Source organism: Misgurnus anguillicaudatus, chromosome 24 (genome assembly GCF_027580225.2).
Source record: "Misgurnus anguillicaudatus chromosome 24, ASM2758022v2, whole genome shotgun sequence".
NCBI lineage: Eukaryota > Metazoa > Chordata > Actinopteri > Cypriniformes > Cobitidae > Misgurnus > Misgurnus anguillicaudatus.
Genome location: NC_073360.2, coordinates 40974843 through 40987600, shown reverse-complemented (window position 1 = coordinate 40987600; position 12758 = coordinate 40974843). Strand labels below are relative to the sequence as shown.

The 12758-nt window shown below is 37.8% G+C and overlaps 2 protein-coding genes and 1 non-coding gene across 9 annotated transcripts in view; 1 reads left to right on the top strand and 2 right to left on the bottom strand.

The window, feature by feature from the left end:
• Nucleotides 1-914: 914 nt before the first annotated feature.
• Nucleotides 915-6559, bottom strand: ilkap (integrin-linked kinase-associated serine/threonine phosphatase). Of its 5 annotated transcripts, none has more exons than XM_055197548.2 (10): nt 6068-6559; nt 5531-5668; nt 5296-5413; nt 3383-3489; nt 3214-3307; nt 3046-3133; nt 1834-1967; nt 1629-1748; nt 1449-1530; nt 915-1312 (listed from the first exon to the last, which is right to left on the bottom strand). In XM_055197548.2, exons 1-10 carry the CDS (start codon nt 6108-6110, stop codon nt 1172-1174), a joined length of 1065 nt encoding a protein of 354 aa, XP_055053523.2. In that variant the 5' UTR covers nt 6111-6559; the 3' UTR covers nt 915-1171. The 5 variants fall into 5 exon arrangements, with proteins under 5 accessions (XP_055053523.2, XP_055053525.2, XP_055053522.2 ...); XM_055197550.2 differs by having other exon boundaries at nt 5545-5668; XM_055197547.2 differs by having other exon boundaries at nt 5296-5416; nt 6068-6558.
• A 9-nt stretch (nt 6560-6568) lies between these two features.
• On the top strand, nt 6569-6640 carry trnag-ucc (transfer RNA glycine (anticodon UCC)). Its single transcript has one exon. It is a non-coding gene; the product is annotated as a tRNA-Gly (tRNA).
• Nucleotides 6641-7421: 781 nt separating this feature from the next.
• The window catches only part of LOC129438698 (diacylglycerol kinase delta), a 35942-nt gene continuing 30605 nt past the window's right edge, over nt 7422-12758 (bottom strand). For all 3 annotated transcript variants that reach the window (XM_073863453.1, XM_073863454.1, XM_073863455.1), the window contains 11 exons: nt 12522-12618; nt 12308-12415; nt 12119-12232; nt 11903-12037; nt 11673-11827; nt 11477-11588; nt 11289-11381; nt 11051-11170; nt 10840-10951; nt 10618-10748; nt 7422-10497 (listed from right to left, as the gene is read on the bottom strand). In XM_073863453.1, the coding sequence (XP_073719554.1) occupies nt 10408-10497; nt 10618-10748; nt 10840-10951; nt 11051-11170; nt 11289-11381; nt 11477-11588; nt 11673-11827; nt 11903-12037; nt 12119-12232; nt 12308-12415; nt 12522-12618 (1267 nt within the window). In that variant the 3' untranslated portion in view covers nt 7422-10407. The remainder of the gene's footprint in view (nt 10498-10617; nt 10749-10839; nt 10952-11050; nt 11171-11288; nt 11382-11476; nt 11589-11672; nt 11828-11902; nt 12038-12118; nt 12233-12307; nt 12416-12521; nt 12619-12758) is intronic.

Here is a 12758-nt window from a genome sequence, read left to right as displayed (position 1 = left end):
ACAGTTGTTTTTTAAAACATTACCTTCTGTTCTCAAGAAAATTAGGGATGTGAACCTGATGTCCAGTCTTTCTCAAACTTTTTTGGTGTGCATCCCTTTATGGACCCCCCAAAAATGTATGACATAAAACATTCCAAAACTTAAAACTTGAATTAAACAAAACATATTAAACTATACAATGCAGTGCTGTTGGTTAGTAGCCTTATTTTACTGATGTTTAATTTAAACAAAATCTATGATAAATTAATTTATTTTATAAAATGTAATGACGCAATCTCAGGGCCCCCCATAGTGCCACAGCCCCCAGTTTGGGAAACACTGTCATAGTCAAATTTGCCCCATCCCATAGGGGATTTTTTTTAAATATATTTCAAAATATACAAAAATTTTGATGTTTAATACATACATATACATATATATATATATATATATATATATATATATATATATATATATATATATATATATATATATATATATATATATATATATATATATATATATATACTTTTTTTTAAAGCAATAAAATATATTTAAGTCACATTGACAGAAAAACGTGTTTGTTACAAAACTGTAAACATAACAGGTTTAAAAAGGTTCAAATTAAATATATTTTCAACTTCAAAAATATACTTTACAAAACTTGACTGTATTTGGCTTATATTTCGGCCAAGAATTTATTTCTTGCCATATGGGTTGTAAAATTAGAAATGTATTTACTTGCTTTCGAAATACATTTTGAAATTTATTTAGTTTTAACCTTCATATCAACATATATTTTCAAATTTAAAAATACATATCAGTCATTCAGTCCCTCCCTGATAAATAATATAAGTTTAACATTTGTGTGATGCTACCAATGTAATGTTTTCTCTACGAAACCAGCACATTCACAAAGTCAGAGACAACAATAATTGTGAGACAGTATAAAAGTTTATTATTATGTTTTGATGCCAAAAAGCACAAAAACTTAAACCTGACACAGTGTTTTCAAAAGTCCTGCTTTGAAAAAAATTCAAGTTCATCTCCACGGTAAACCACTTCATCATCAATATCATTTCAATCTCTGAATTCATGCATTCATGTAAATCAGTGTGCATACAGAAAAGGGGCTGAAATAAAGTATGTTTGTGTATTTGTTTGCATGTTGTGAATATGTGTGTGCACAACTTCAGAACTCAAAAGAAACGAGAATAACAGTGACGTTGTCTGCAGAGCCCCGCCTCACTGCTTCACTAGCCAATCGCTGGCATGCACCCTCAAATCGCGCCGCTTGTTCGGTCTGACCCTCTTTAATCTCCACCGCCTCGTTCTAAAAGATAAAAAAAACTGTTTGTATGGTCAGGGCGACTAACACCTTAATGAGCAATGACTAGGATTGCTAATAGACTGGATCTCTCTAGACCTCCTAAAAGTTATTTAAGCAGTAAGTGTGTAAATGCATGTACCTCTATAATGTTAAGCACAAACTGAACGGCCTCCTCCGCTGAAAAGACCTTAAAAAGCCCATCACAAGCCAAGAGAACAAATCTGAACACACAAAAACAATTCATAAACACTCTCACAGAGGTCACATGAACACAATATGAAAAACACTATCGTGCTGGATTTGTATATGAGAAACTTACTTGTCATTTCGACTAAGTTGACAGCGTCGTAAGTCTGGAGTGGAAATCACTCCACACCTTTTATACTGACCATCACCAATAGATCGAGAGACCTCCAGTACACCAAGCACTCGCCCGTCCCTGTGAACACACATACACTATTCGGTCAATCATGACCCAAGATCACAAACACTCCTGATGTGTTTACACGTACACACAAACACACCTGACTGTGCCACCCGCTCTTTGAATTCTCATGCGCTCCTCATATATGGTGGGGTTGTGCTCTTTACTGAGAGCCAGAGTCACACATTTCCTCTTCCCAGAATCCTCTGCCTGCTCCAAACGACACATCACAGCCTAACAAAGAGACACACTAGTTGTATTTACTCTTACAATAAAATGGCAATTGAAACACCACGGCACTAATGATTTTAGCTTTAAAATGTATAATATAGTAACATTAAAAAGCATCAGAATTAACACAATACTGTGTTCTACCTTGCACAATGTGTGATTTCAACATAAGAATTTAAAATTGGAAATTTTATCTCATTTTCTGCTGAAATGCTCATTACCGCAATGTGTCCGGCTATGTTTGAACATGCGTTATGTTGTAATTTAATCAAATTAACACAAAAATATTAAGAAAAAAAATAAATGGATGTTTTGCTAGACTACTTTAGATGACAGAAAAAATATTTACTGAATATTTAAGTATAATAATAATGAAGAAAAATTAGGAAAATGATGTGTCCATGCCTGATGTTCTCATCCTCCGCAACACTTTTTGAGAACAGTTTAAGCACACATACAGAATTTTAATAAAGTTTGATTTTGAGTGACCAAGCACATGGACCAGTTACTTCAAGATGGCTACCAGGAAAGATCATTTTTTTACAGTTAATATGAAATATTGTCTTGTCAGAATCCTTACATGACATTTTGATTATCATTACCGCAACAGATACTTATTAAATGTTAATTTAATTAATAGAAGCATAATACTTTGATTTTAAATACATGTGCAGAATCTCCAAATTATGTTCTTTCAGGTTTGTCATGTCATTTTGAACATATGTCAGTGTTGATGTTTTCTGACTGTTGCGGTAATGAGATTTTTTAGGACTACTTTTTTAAATTATGTTACAAAAAGTGTTAAATGATAAGTAAAAGTTTTTAAATTAATGTTCCCATTTACTCCAGACTTTGTTTTTCAATGTCTGGTGGGAAAAAAAGTAAATTTAAGCAATTTTTACATTTTCATGCTTGACATTTTTAAAACCAAGTTTTCGTGAGAATCACCCATATATGCAGAAAAAAAAATATTTTAAAGATTCAGGACTGTGTACATCAATAACTTCAACAGGAGTGATTTAGCTTATATGCTGATATTAATATTAAACGATCAAATGTTAGCTTTAATGCTCATACATACTCTACTGTCTCCCAGGTTTGCTACATAAAGAACATCATCAACCACCAACATACATGTAGCTGTGGAGCCGTCCTTCCACGCAGGTTTCCTGCAAACACACACGTGATATGATTTTGCTCGGAGACGCTTCATTTCACATACAGAAGCACGAATTAAAGCTGAACTCACTGGCTGGATGCTTTCTTCAGGAAATCTTCATCCGTTTGACGAAAGGAGTCCAGCAAACATTTCTTCACCAGCTTCTCCAAATTTTCAACGTCACCTGAAAGTCACGATGCATTGTGGGTAAATGGCTCACTTTCAGAGCTGAAATTTGATGAGGCTGCTGACCTTTTACCTTTGGGAAATTTGCTGGCCAGTGTGTGATGAAGATTTTCTGCAGCAAATTGAGATGCCCGAGCTCCACCGTGACCATCAAACACAGCGAAGTACGCAAGCCGAGAGCTACAAAACACAAACACATTACTGAAATCTGGGAATGTGGAGTAATGGGGCGTAGGTCACAATTGTAAAATTTGAATGATGGTTTGTTTGTCTAATTAATTGTGCCGATTATGACATTTAATTCTCATACATTTTTTGTTTGTTTATGAAATAAATTTCACACATTGTTGTGATTTTTTAAATCATTTGCTAGATTTACCTAGCAGTAAATATTAATACACACATAACACACAATTAAAAGTTATTATTTTATGAATATCTTTCTGATATATAAAACTGAAAATTCTTCATAAAGTCAACACAATAAAGTGTCTTAAATAACTGAAAAAAGGGGTGTAACGATTAATCGTGCAAATGCGCGTTTTCTCAATGAATGAATTTGAATAAATTACGGTGAAATCCCGGCACATCCGAACACCAGGGGGCGCTCTCATGCAGAAACTCCCTTTGTGCCACACAAGAAGTAGCATTACAAACGCTATTCCAGGAAATGTCTACACAGGAATATTTATACGCTGTTCTTCAAATTGTTTCAGGTATTTTCATGATAATAATGAATATTTTGAATGATTTTGTTTAACGAGTGTTGCTGTTTTAAATGCACGTTATAAAAGACTCCGACTCATAATGATTTTAGATTGATAAGGACTTCCTACTGACCAAATGCCATAATACAGGCACAAGCTGTGCATAAAACAAAGAATCGCAGCCTTGCGATTCAGAATCGATTTCAGACAGGCATTTTTAATGAGGACCGCGATTGAATCGTGATTGAATCGTTACATCCCTACTGAAAATAAAAGTGCAATCAAATAAAACTAACTATACCAGAACAGGCCTTAAATAGTAGACAATCCTAATAAGGTCATATTAGTACTGGATCACATGTCTGTAGTGGCTGCAAAAAAAATCTATTCCTTAATGCTGCGTTCAGACCAGCCGCGGTAGAGGCGTCAAGCGCAAGTGATTTCAATGTTAAGTCAATTTAAAGATGCCCGTCTGGAGGTCTCGCGGCGCAAATGAGGCGCTTAGCGCGGCAGATGCGATTCTGCCTCAGATTCTGCGCGAATTGAGTGTTGCCATGTGAAACTCGCGAGTTGACATCACTACTAGAACAAAAGCTCCTGATTGGTTAACGCAGCGCGCTTTCCGCCAAAGTTGAAAAATTTTAACTTTGTGAACTGTGTGAATTTGACGCCCCAAACACTGCTAGTGTGTACCCACGGTAAGAATTGCATCTTCACTTCCCTAAATTTGGAATTGTGACATCTGGTACTGCTGCAGCTCCCCTTGTGTTATTTAGAGAGATGTGCAATGATTGCGATGAGGTCAAACTATCGCGCTAAGATGATTATTTAATCATTGTGATTGCCCTAATGGGGCGTACACAGCAAACATGAATTATAAACTATTTGCGCAAGTAGATTACATACAAAGACAAAAAGGCGAAAAAGACCCATATAGACGCGAAGGGCGATGCAAATTATGCAGTGTGATTGCCGCAAAAACAAATATTCAACTCAAGCGAAAAACTTGCATGACAAAGTTTAATCTCGCAAGTAATCTAGAGCGAGGAATGCAATAGTTTGTGTTTGGTGTGTATGCAAAGGGTGGCCATTCGTGCCAGTTCCGCCGGACACGTCCCGAACAGGTTTCGGGTGTATGCATCATAAGAATAGATTCACACTAAATGTATTAGATATATCAAGCCTATTGATAGATTAATATATTTACTATATATCTATCCTTGGATTTGTGAAGACAATAAGGCTTTTCTGACAACTGCTCATCCCATCAAACACTCACACTTGTGAGGGAAGATTTGTGACAGTCGTTGTCATGTCTGGTAGCATCACGTGTGCGTCCTGCATCTCCTCTCTCTCTCCACGTCTCGCCGCAACAAACCCCATCAGCTTTACAAGATCTCCTGTGACACAAAGATACCATGAACATCAAACATCTCACCTTTACAGCAGACACGCACACGCATGCACGCACCCTCCCTCCATCAGTAACACAATGTGTGTGGAAAGCTGAAAACCTTTACAAACTTTCTTTGTCTCCTGATTTTGTTCTTCCACCTGCGTCTCCTCAGAGCTCCCTTGATCTCTTTTCCTCTTCTCTCCACGATCTCCATTCTGCTCCACGCTCTCCTCTAATGCTTTAGGTTTAACTGGACCTGGAATCCACAACACACACCCCTTAAAACTACATCATTTTAAAGGCCAAAGAAAAGACAGTAATGCCAACTAGGCTACATGAATTCATCACCTAGTGTGCTCCCTAACCAGACAACATTACATCACAGACTACACATATAAACACACGTGTATGTACGCCTATCAATAATACAATTCCAAAACATATAACTTATACACAGACTTATGCACATTAAATTCATGTTTTAGTGGTTTAATTAGATACAATTTCACATTTGTTTATATTTGTGTCTATGTGACCCGTATAGCTTGCACTTTATTTAATCTCTAAACGTACAATTTAACAGTTATAACTCAAACATAATGGATATTATTATATTTCTTCTAGAACGAACGAATGAATGAATGAATAAACACACCTGGATCATTTGTAGGTTCTGGTAGATCGTCAAATAGATCCATTTGAGAAGCTGCTGAACTGATGTCTGACGTGCTTAGCTTAGCTTTAGCTTCAGCTCACACACAATTGAATTGAATTCACACTTAATGTCTGATATACTGCAGCAGATACACGCTATATTAAAATAGACACAAGAACAGAATCAGACCATATCAGATGTTTCAGAAGATTTCTGAGAATAAATCTGATGAATTGATCAGGCGACCGAAGCGACGCGCTGTTTTTGTGTTTAGCTGCTAACATGCTAATGATAAACCTATGAGTTCTGAGGAGAAAATTAACATAATTTGATACAAACAAGACAGTCTTTGATCATAATATGTGTTCAGTAATGTTTTTGTTTCGTTCTAGTGTTCAAAAGCACTCTAATAAATACTTCAAAAATTATAGTAATTCATTTTATTTTTTCCTCGCTTCTAGAGTTAATGTATTTATCGTTTGTGCGGCGATATATCGTCAGGCGTTGGTGGTATAGTGGTGAGCATAGCTGCCTTCCAAGCAGTTGACCCGGGTTCGATTCCCGGCCAACGCAGAAAACTTTTACAATATTACTTCCATGATAAACAATACATTTTCTTGACATAAAAAGCTAATATATTTGTGTAAGTTTGTAATTTCACCTTATAAATCGTATAAAGGTGCTAATTCAAAGGTCAATTTCTAACCTACAGTAATGTAAGTCGGATTGAAATTTATATAACGTTAACACTATTTTTATCTACACTAGTCAACATTTGAAGTGGATCAAAACCTTTCCTAAAAGTTTTCTTAAAACCAATATCCAATACCCGTTCTTGTTTTAGGACAAATTTAATGAATGTTTTTGATCCACTTCAAATGTTGACTAGTATATTTTAACACAGGTTTTAACACAAAATTAAAAATAATATTTCATAAACACCTTTAATATTGCTAAAGAAGTAAGGTAACACCAGTGACAAAAAATGGTACACGCACACAAAAAATAAAAAATCATTAAGCTGTAATTTATGTGTACTCATAAGGTCAAAGAGTGATCTAATAATGTGGTCTAAGTTTAAATGTTAGAAAATAAATACATTTTAAGACATCTTGCCATACCAAAAGTGGGCGTTTCTGTAGAATGACCCATTTGTTCAATAAAAAAAACGTAAAAGTCGCCATGAAAAGCAATAGCACTTTTCTTATTTTCCCCGTCGTGACGTATTTTTTATTTGCTAATTGTTTCGATATTTTCCCGGACCCTGCCCACCTGCCATCAATATGACAATATTCCAAAATAAAACACAGTCTTTCATTTCAATTTCATTGTGACTTTAATAAAACAAACCAGATGAGGTTTAAACACAGACCTGATTTTAATTCAGGATGTTTCACTGTACACAAAGAAGGTATTTACATTCTTAAAGATGGCCTATGTACATAAAAAATAAAAAAAACACTAATAAGAGATGGACAAGCAGTCACATGAATGTATTCAGTTATAACTTATCATTAAAATAAATATTTAACAGTCAGAGAGATCGGATGCTCCTCGGGTCTGATCTGACCCTACTACAAATCCTCTGGTTAGTTGTCTCTCTCACATACATGTGGAGTGTATAAGATGTTTAAAGGGTTAATATAGTGTTTGTCATAAACACCAGTCATTGTTTTAGCCCAGATAAAGCATTTAAAAGCTCAATATCACATGTCATCTGCTCTTAAGGCAAGTGTAACGTACACAGGGTCCAAACAAACTTTTCTGCACCTTTCAGTTAGTGATATTTACTGGCCATGAAACAGTATTTAGTACTATATTATCCAAAATAAGACATTACGTAACAGTTAACCCTTCTGCACATTTTAGTAGGTTTGCTTATAACATTGAGGCTCTTGTTATCTTTCTAACAAACCAACTTAAACCTGTTGCACTTACAAATAAATGTACAGTATTTGGTGCTCAAAATACTTCCCGTATGGCAGTATATGATTCAGGATCAGTGTGGCATCTTAAAATATTCACCTGCTGTAGAAAGCAACCTTTCTTAACCAAACACTAAAACTGATTGTAGATGTGATCGTTCCTGGATCAAAGCTGTTTGCAGGATGAGAGAAAGCGTTTGTAGGATACTTTAAGAGTCACATGCTCAGATTGATACGTGAATGCTGGTGAAAGGTTGCTTAAGGCCTCCATGACAAAGCCCTGCTGTTTACACACATGTGGAGGAAGAAGATGTGGAAAAGAGGATGATTGATCCGGGTCAATAAGACTGATTGTCAAGAAGTCAAAGAGAGTTCACAAGAGACTTGTGCTGTGCGTGTTCACGTATATCTGCCCCCCTTCTGCGTGTGGGTAATAAACGTTTTAAAAACAACACGAAAATGCCATTTAAATCACGTCACAATATCCAGGAATGTTTCAATCTATTAGTGGTGAATTGCTTGGATCATTCAACTGATCTGTGATATCCCCAGGCACTTGGTCTTGTTTACATCATTAGTAATGATATTTCAGAGGTGGAGAAAGTTCTTACATTTTGATGAAAGATTATGAAAACAAACAGCAGGAAACAAATATGGCCAATCTGGATTTCATGTTGTTTTTAAAAATCACTCTCCATACTAAAACATGAGCCCAACTTTGTTTTCCCATTTTCTCATTGATGGCTCTTGATAAATCTCCCCCTCTACTCTTATGGGGCGTACACACCAAACGCGAATTCAATGATTTGCGCGAGTAGATTACATACAAGTCAATACAAATACGTGAATAGATGCAAACTCGAGTGGGGTGACTGCCGCTATTTCCCTCTAATGGGTCTTCGCGCAAGTTGAAAATATTTGTGTTTGATATCGTATACGTGTTTGAGGCGAAAAGTGAGTGTTTTCATTGCAATCGCACCGACAAATTTGCGTGACAAGTTAAATACCGCCAGTAATCTACTGCGAGGAACGTAATGCTCAACGTAATTCCACGTATTGTGCTAGTAGATTACATACAAAGTCAATGCAAAAATGTGAATAGACGCGAACTTGTACGGGCGATGCGAATGACGCGAACTGGGCAGCGCAATTGCAGTGAAAACGTGCTATTCGCTTTAATCGCGTATTCACGCATGTTGAAAATATTCAACTCAAGCAAAAAATTTGCATGACAGGAAGTGATGGTATTTCCCTCTAATGGGTCTTCGCGCAAGTTGAAAATATTTGTGTTTGATATCGTATAAGTGTTTGAGGCGAAAAGTGAGTGTTTTCATTGCAATCGCACAGACAAATTTGCGTGACATGAAGTTAAATACCTCCAGTAATCTACTGCGAGGAACGTAATGCTCAACGTAATTCCACGTATTGTGCTAGTAGATTACATACAAAGTCAATGCAAAAATGTGAATAGACGCAAACTTGTACAGGCGATGCGAATGACGCAAACTGGGCAGCGCAATTGCAGTGAAAACGTGCTATTCGCTTTAATCGCATATTCACGCAAGTTGAAAATATTCAACTCAAGCGAAAAATTTGCATGACAGGAAGTTAAATACTGCAAGTCATCTAGAGCGAGGAACACGACTACAAAGGCCTAACGGACACTGATTGTGGGCGCTTGCCAGCGTTTTTTTTAGCTAAGCGCTTTGGTTGCAATGATATGGAAAATGGACTGCATTTATATAGCGCTATCATAGACCAATGGCCATCCAAAGCACTTTACAATTTGCCTCACATTCATACACCGACGGCGATGATACTTCTGGTTTGTTTATCAGTCATTGAACGATGCGCCAGTTGGTTGTTGTGATATTTGTCCCGCCCCTCATCCACTGTGATTGGACGGCCGAGTGAGAAGTGACATTCGGATTGCGTCTCTCTCTTTTATGTGCACCCCACAGACTATTGAGTTCCGCTTTTTGCGTTCCATCAATATTACTTTATTCAGGGTTTTTTTTTTCAGAAAATCGATTTTTGACATTTGTGAATCAATTCAGAATCCTCCACGTCCCGCATCGCGATGCATCTAAGAATCGATTTTGTCCCCCACCTCTACTCAGCGGGGGAAAAGCCGCCAGCTGCTGGCATTTCTGAAAAGCACGGTGCTTCCATTGGAAACAATTGAAAACATACGCCGACGTAAACGCCTTGGTGTGCACGCACCCTTAGGTAGTAAAACAGTTTTACTTAAAATGATGATGTCACAAAGGTAGAGGAGAGAAGGCACTATGATTGGTCGAGCTCAACATTGGTCCCTATGAGGCGGCGGGCTGCGTATGGCTGGTTTAAGTCGTGACTTAGCATTTGATAAGCTGCGTCACGTCTAAATGAGGCATCTGATTGGCTGCTGAGCGTTTAGGCTTCGCTGGTGGTGCAGTTTGGACTTAAATCTCTGATACCCTGCAAGATCCGCTTCATATGGCCGACTTTAGTCACTCCCAGGTCCTGACGCAGACACAAGATATAAAATGTTAAAGTCTGCTGTTCCCTCATTTGTTTCAAAACATAAAATATCCAATAGTTTTGCATCATTATCTATCGATTAGAAGAATATGTTTTGTTTACCTTAAGGTCTCTCCTTTCCAGCTGAAGTAACTCTGGTCCTCTAATGTCGTGTCTGTTGAAGATCTCCTTATATTCCGATAAACAGAGCATCTCCAACCAGATGCCCACCTCATCTACACCCCACTGATGCACTGCACAGAAAATAAATACAAATATTACATGCACGTTACTCTATTTTTTCCCCAAAAACACGACTTTGAAAGAAGTCGTCAAATGTCATACCAGGTACGTTGAAGGCGGCACACGTCTCTTTATTTTTGTTGTTCTTGTCTTTCTTGAATTTGAGTCGGAATTTAGCACTGCGACTCCTCTTGGTGAAATCAGAGAGCTGTACCTGTACACACAAACACTGTTAGATGCGTATTAAATCACCAGAAGATCCAAAACAGCATGTATTCACTGATGTTTGTGCCTAATATTTACAATTGCTGACCTCATCGTCAGCCGGATCAATGAGTTGACTGAGCCAGCTGATGTCCGTCAGTCTTCGTAACTGTTGAGTGACAGAACTCAACGCACCAATCAGCTGCTCTCTCTGAGGAGGATCCAACTGCTATAGAGAGAGAAAGAGAGAGATATTAATGGATTTTGCCCTTGTGTCGCAGTTAACTATTATTAGATAGGATGGCACACAAGGACAAACATTTTTTATATTTATTTTATTTACTTACCAGGCACATCTTTCCTGTGAGCAGTAATTCTGTCTCACTGTGTAACGCTTTAACATCACTGACCATCTGCATCACCACATTACAGGTCAAATCCTACAACACACACACACACACGCAATTAAAATCTGCACCAATCACGGAAGAGCGTTTTTCGTGATGCAATGATTGACAGGTGACGCGTAACTCACCCGGCTTGTCTTGGAGTTTTCGTACACGAGGTCCATGGCTTTAGAGCTGGCGTTGACTGCATGAGCTAATTCCTGTTCGATGGTGGGATGAGACTGCGCTACTTCCCTAATACTAAACACAGACACACACACGCATGAAGGTGAGCTCAACTCAAGATGATGAAGTTATGACATGTGATGTTGTGTGTTTGTATACCTGTGTATCAATGCTCCAGCTGCCTGTCCAAACAGACTGATCTGAGCGGTTTCGTCTTCAGAAACAATTTCGGGCTGTGATGCATGCTGGGATACCAGACGCGGTATCTCAACTCTCTGTTTGTCCTCCCATGACTTTAAAGTATTCTCAAACGCCTGCAACACACATACAGATCAGTTACTATGAGTATTTGCAAAACCAAGAAATGTGTGTTATAAACGTGCACACACCCGGTCTCTGGTGAGGGTTTGCGTTCGGTTCTTGTGAAGGATCCGGATGTATCCGGGCGATTGAATCCAGGCCTCTCCATCCACCTGTACAGGTACACCTTCATCACCCAGAATAGTGATCTTAACCGTCCGACACTGTAAGAGATGAGCACACATCAGCTGAACAGTCTTAGATCTGTGAGTGTGTTTGTGTAAATGTGTGTTTGTGTTGTGTACCTGTGCGATACGATGATGCTGTAAGTTAATGACTCTAGAAACAGCCATCTGCATACTGCCGAATACAGCAACCACCTCCAGGATCTTATCATCGAATGACGGCGCAGTAAATGTCTGTCACATAAACACAAGTTTAGTTTAAAGCTGATCTGATTTTGATTTATTAAATTCTGATTAGCAAGAACTTACATCGTCTTCTTTGGTTCCACCCCAGAAGTTTGTTCCTCCAGCGTAACTGGGAATGTTTAATACAGCGATTCCCTGGAGACTGGGGAGAGGAATGGGCCTGCCATCGCACTACACACATGGACACACAAACACATCAGTTGTATTCATATATATATATATGTATGTATGTATGTATATATTATAAACCCTAAAACTGTCTTTCTTTTTCTCTCACCTCCAGCAGAACCCTCTGCTCCAGGTTCTTGTAGGTTCTGTGCAGAAGTTCTTTAGTACCCAGGACTCCATACCACATCATGTTCTTAGTGCGACTTCTGAACAAACACAAACATGCGGTCGTGTGGATTTATACAGAGGTGATGGCGTAAAATTACAGTTTTAGACATGCTTCAACAAAATGAAAATGGTGTGTGTGGAGTTACACTCTGTAGTTTAATACTTGCAATTAGTACAG

What these genes read in the sequence shown, in the direction of transcription:
- ilkap (XM_055197547.2), bottom strand. Translation starts at nt 6,110, where the DNA reads ATGGATCTATTTGACGATCTACCAGAACCTACAAATGATCCAG. An exon ending in ACAAATCTTCCCTCACAAGT is followed by an intron (nt 3,490 to 5,295) that starts GTGAGTGTTTGA and finishes TGTGTTTTGTAG; the next exon opens with CTCTCGGCTTGCGTACTTCG. An exon ending in CTGAAGAAAGCATCCAGCCA is followed by an intron (nt 3,134 to 3,213) that starts GTGAGTTCAGCT and finishes GTGTGTTTGCAG; the next exon opens with GAAACCTGCGTGGAAGGACG.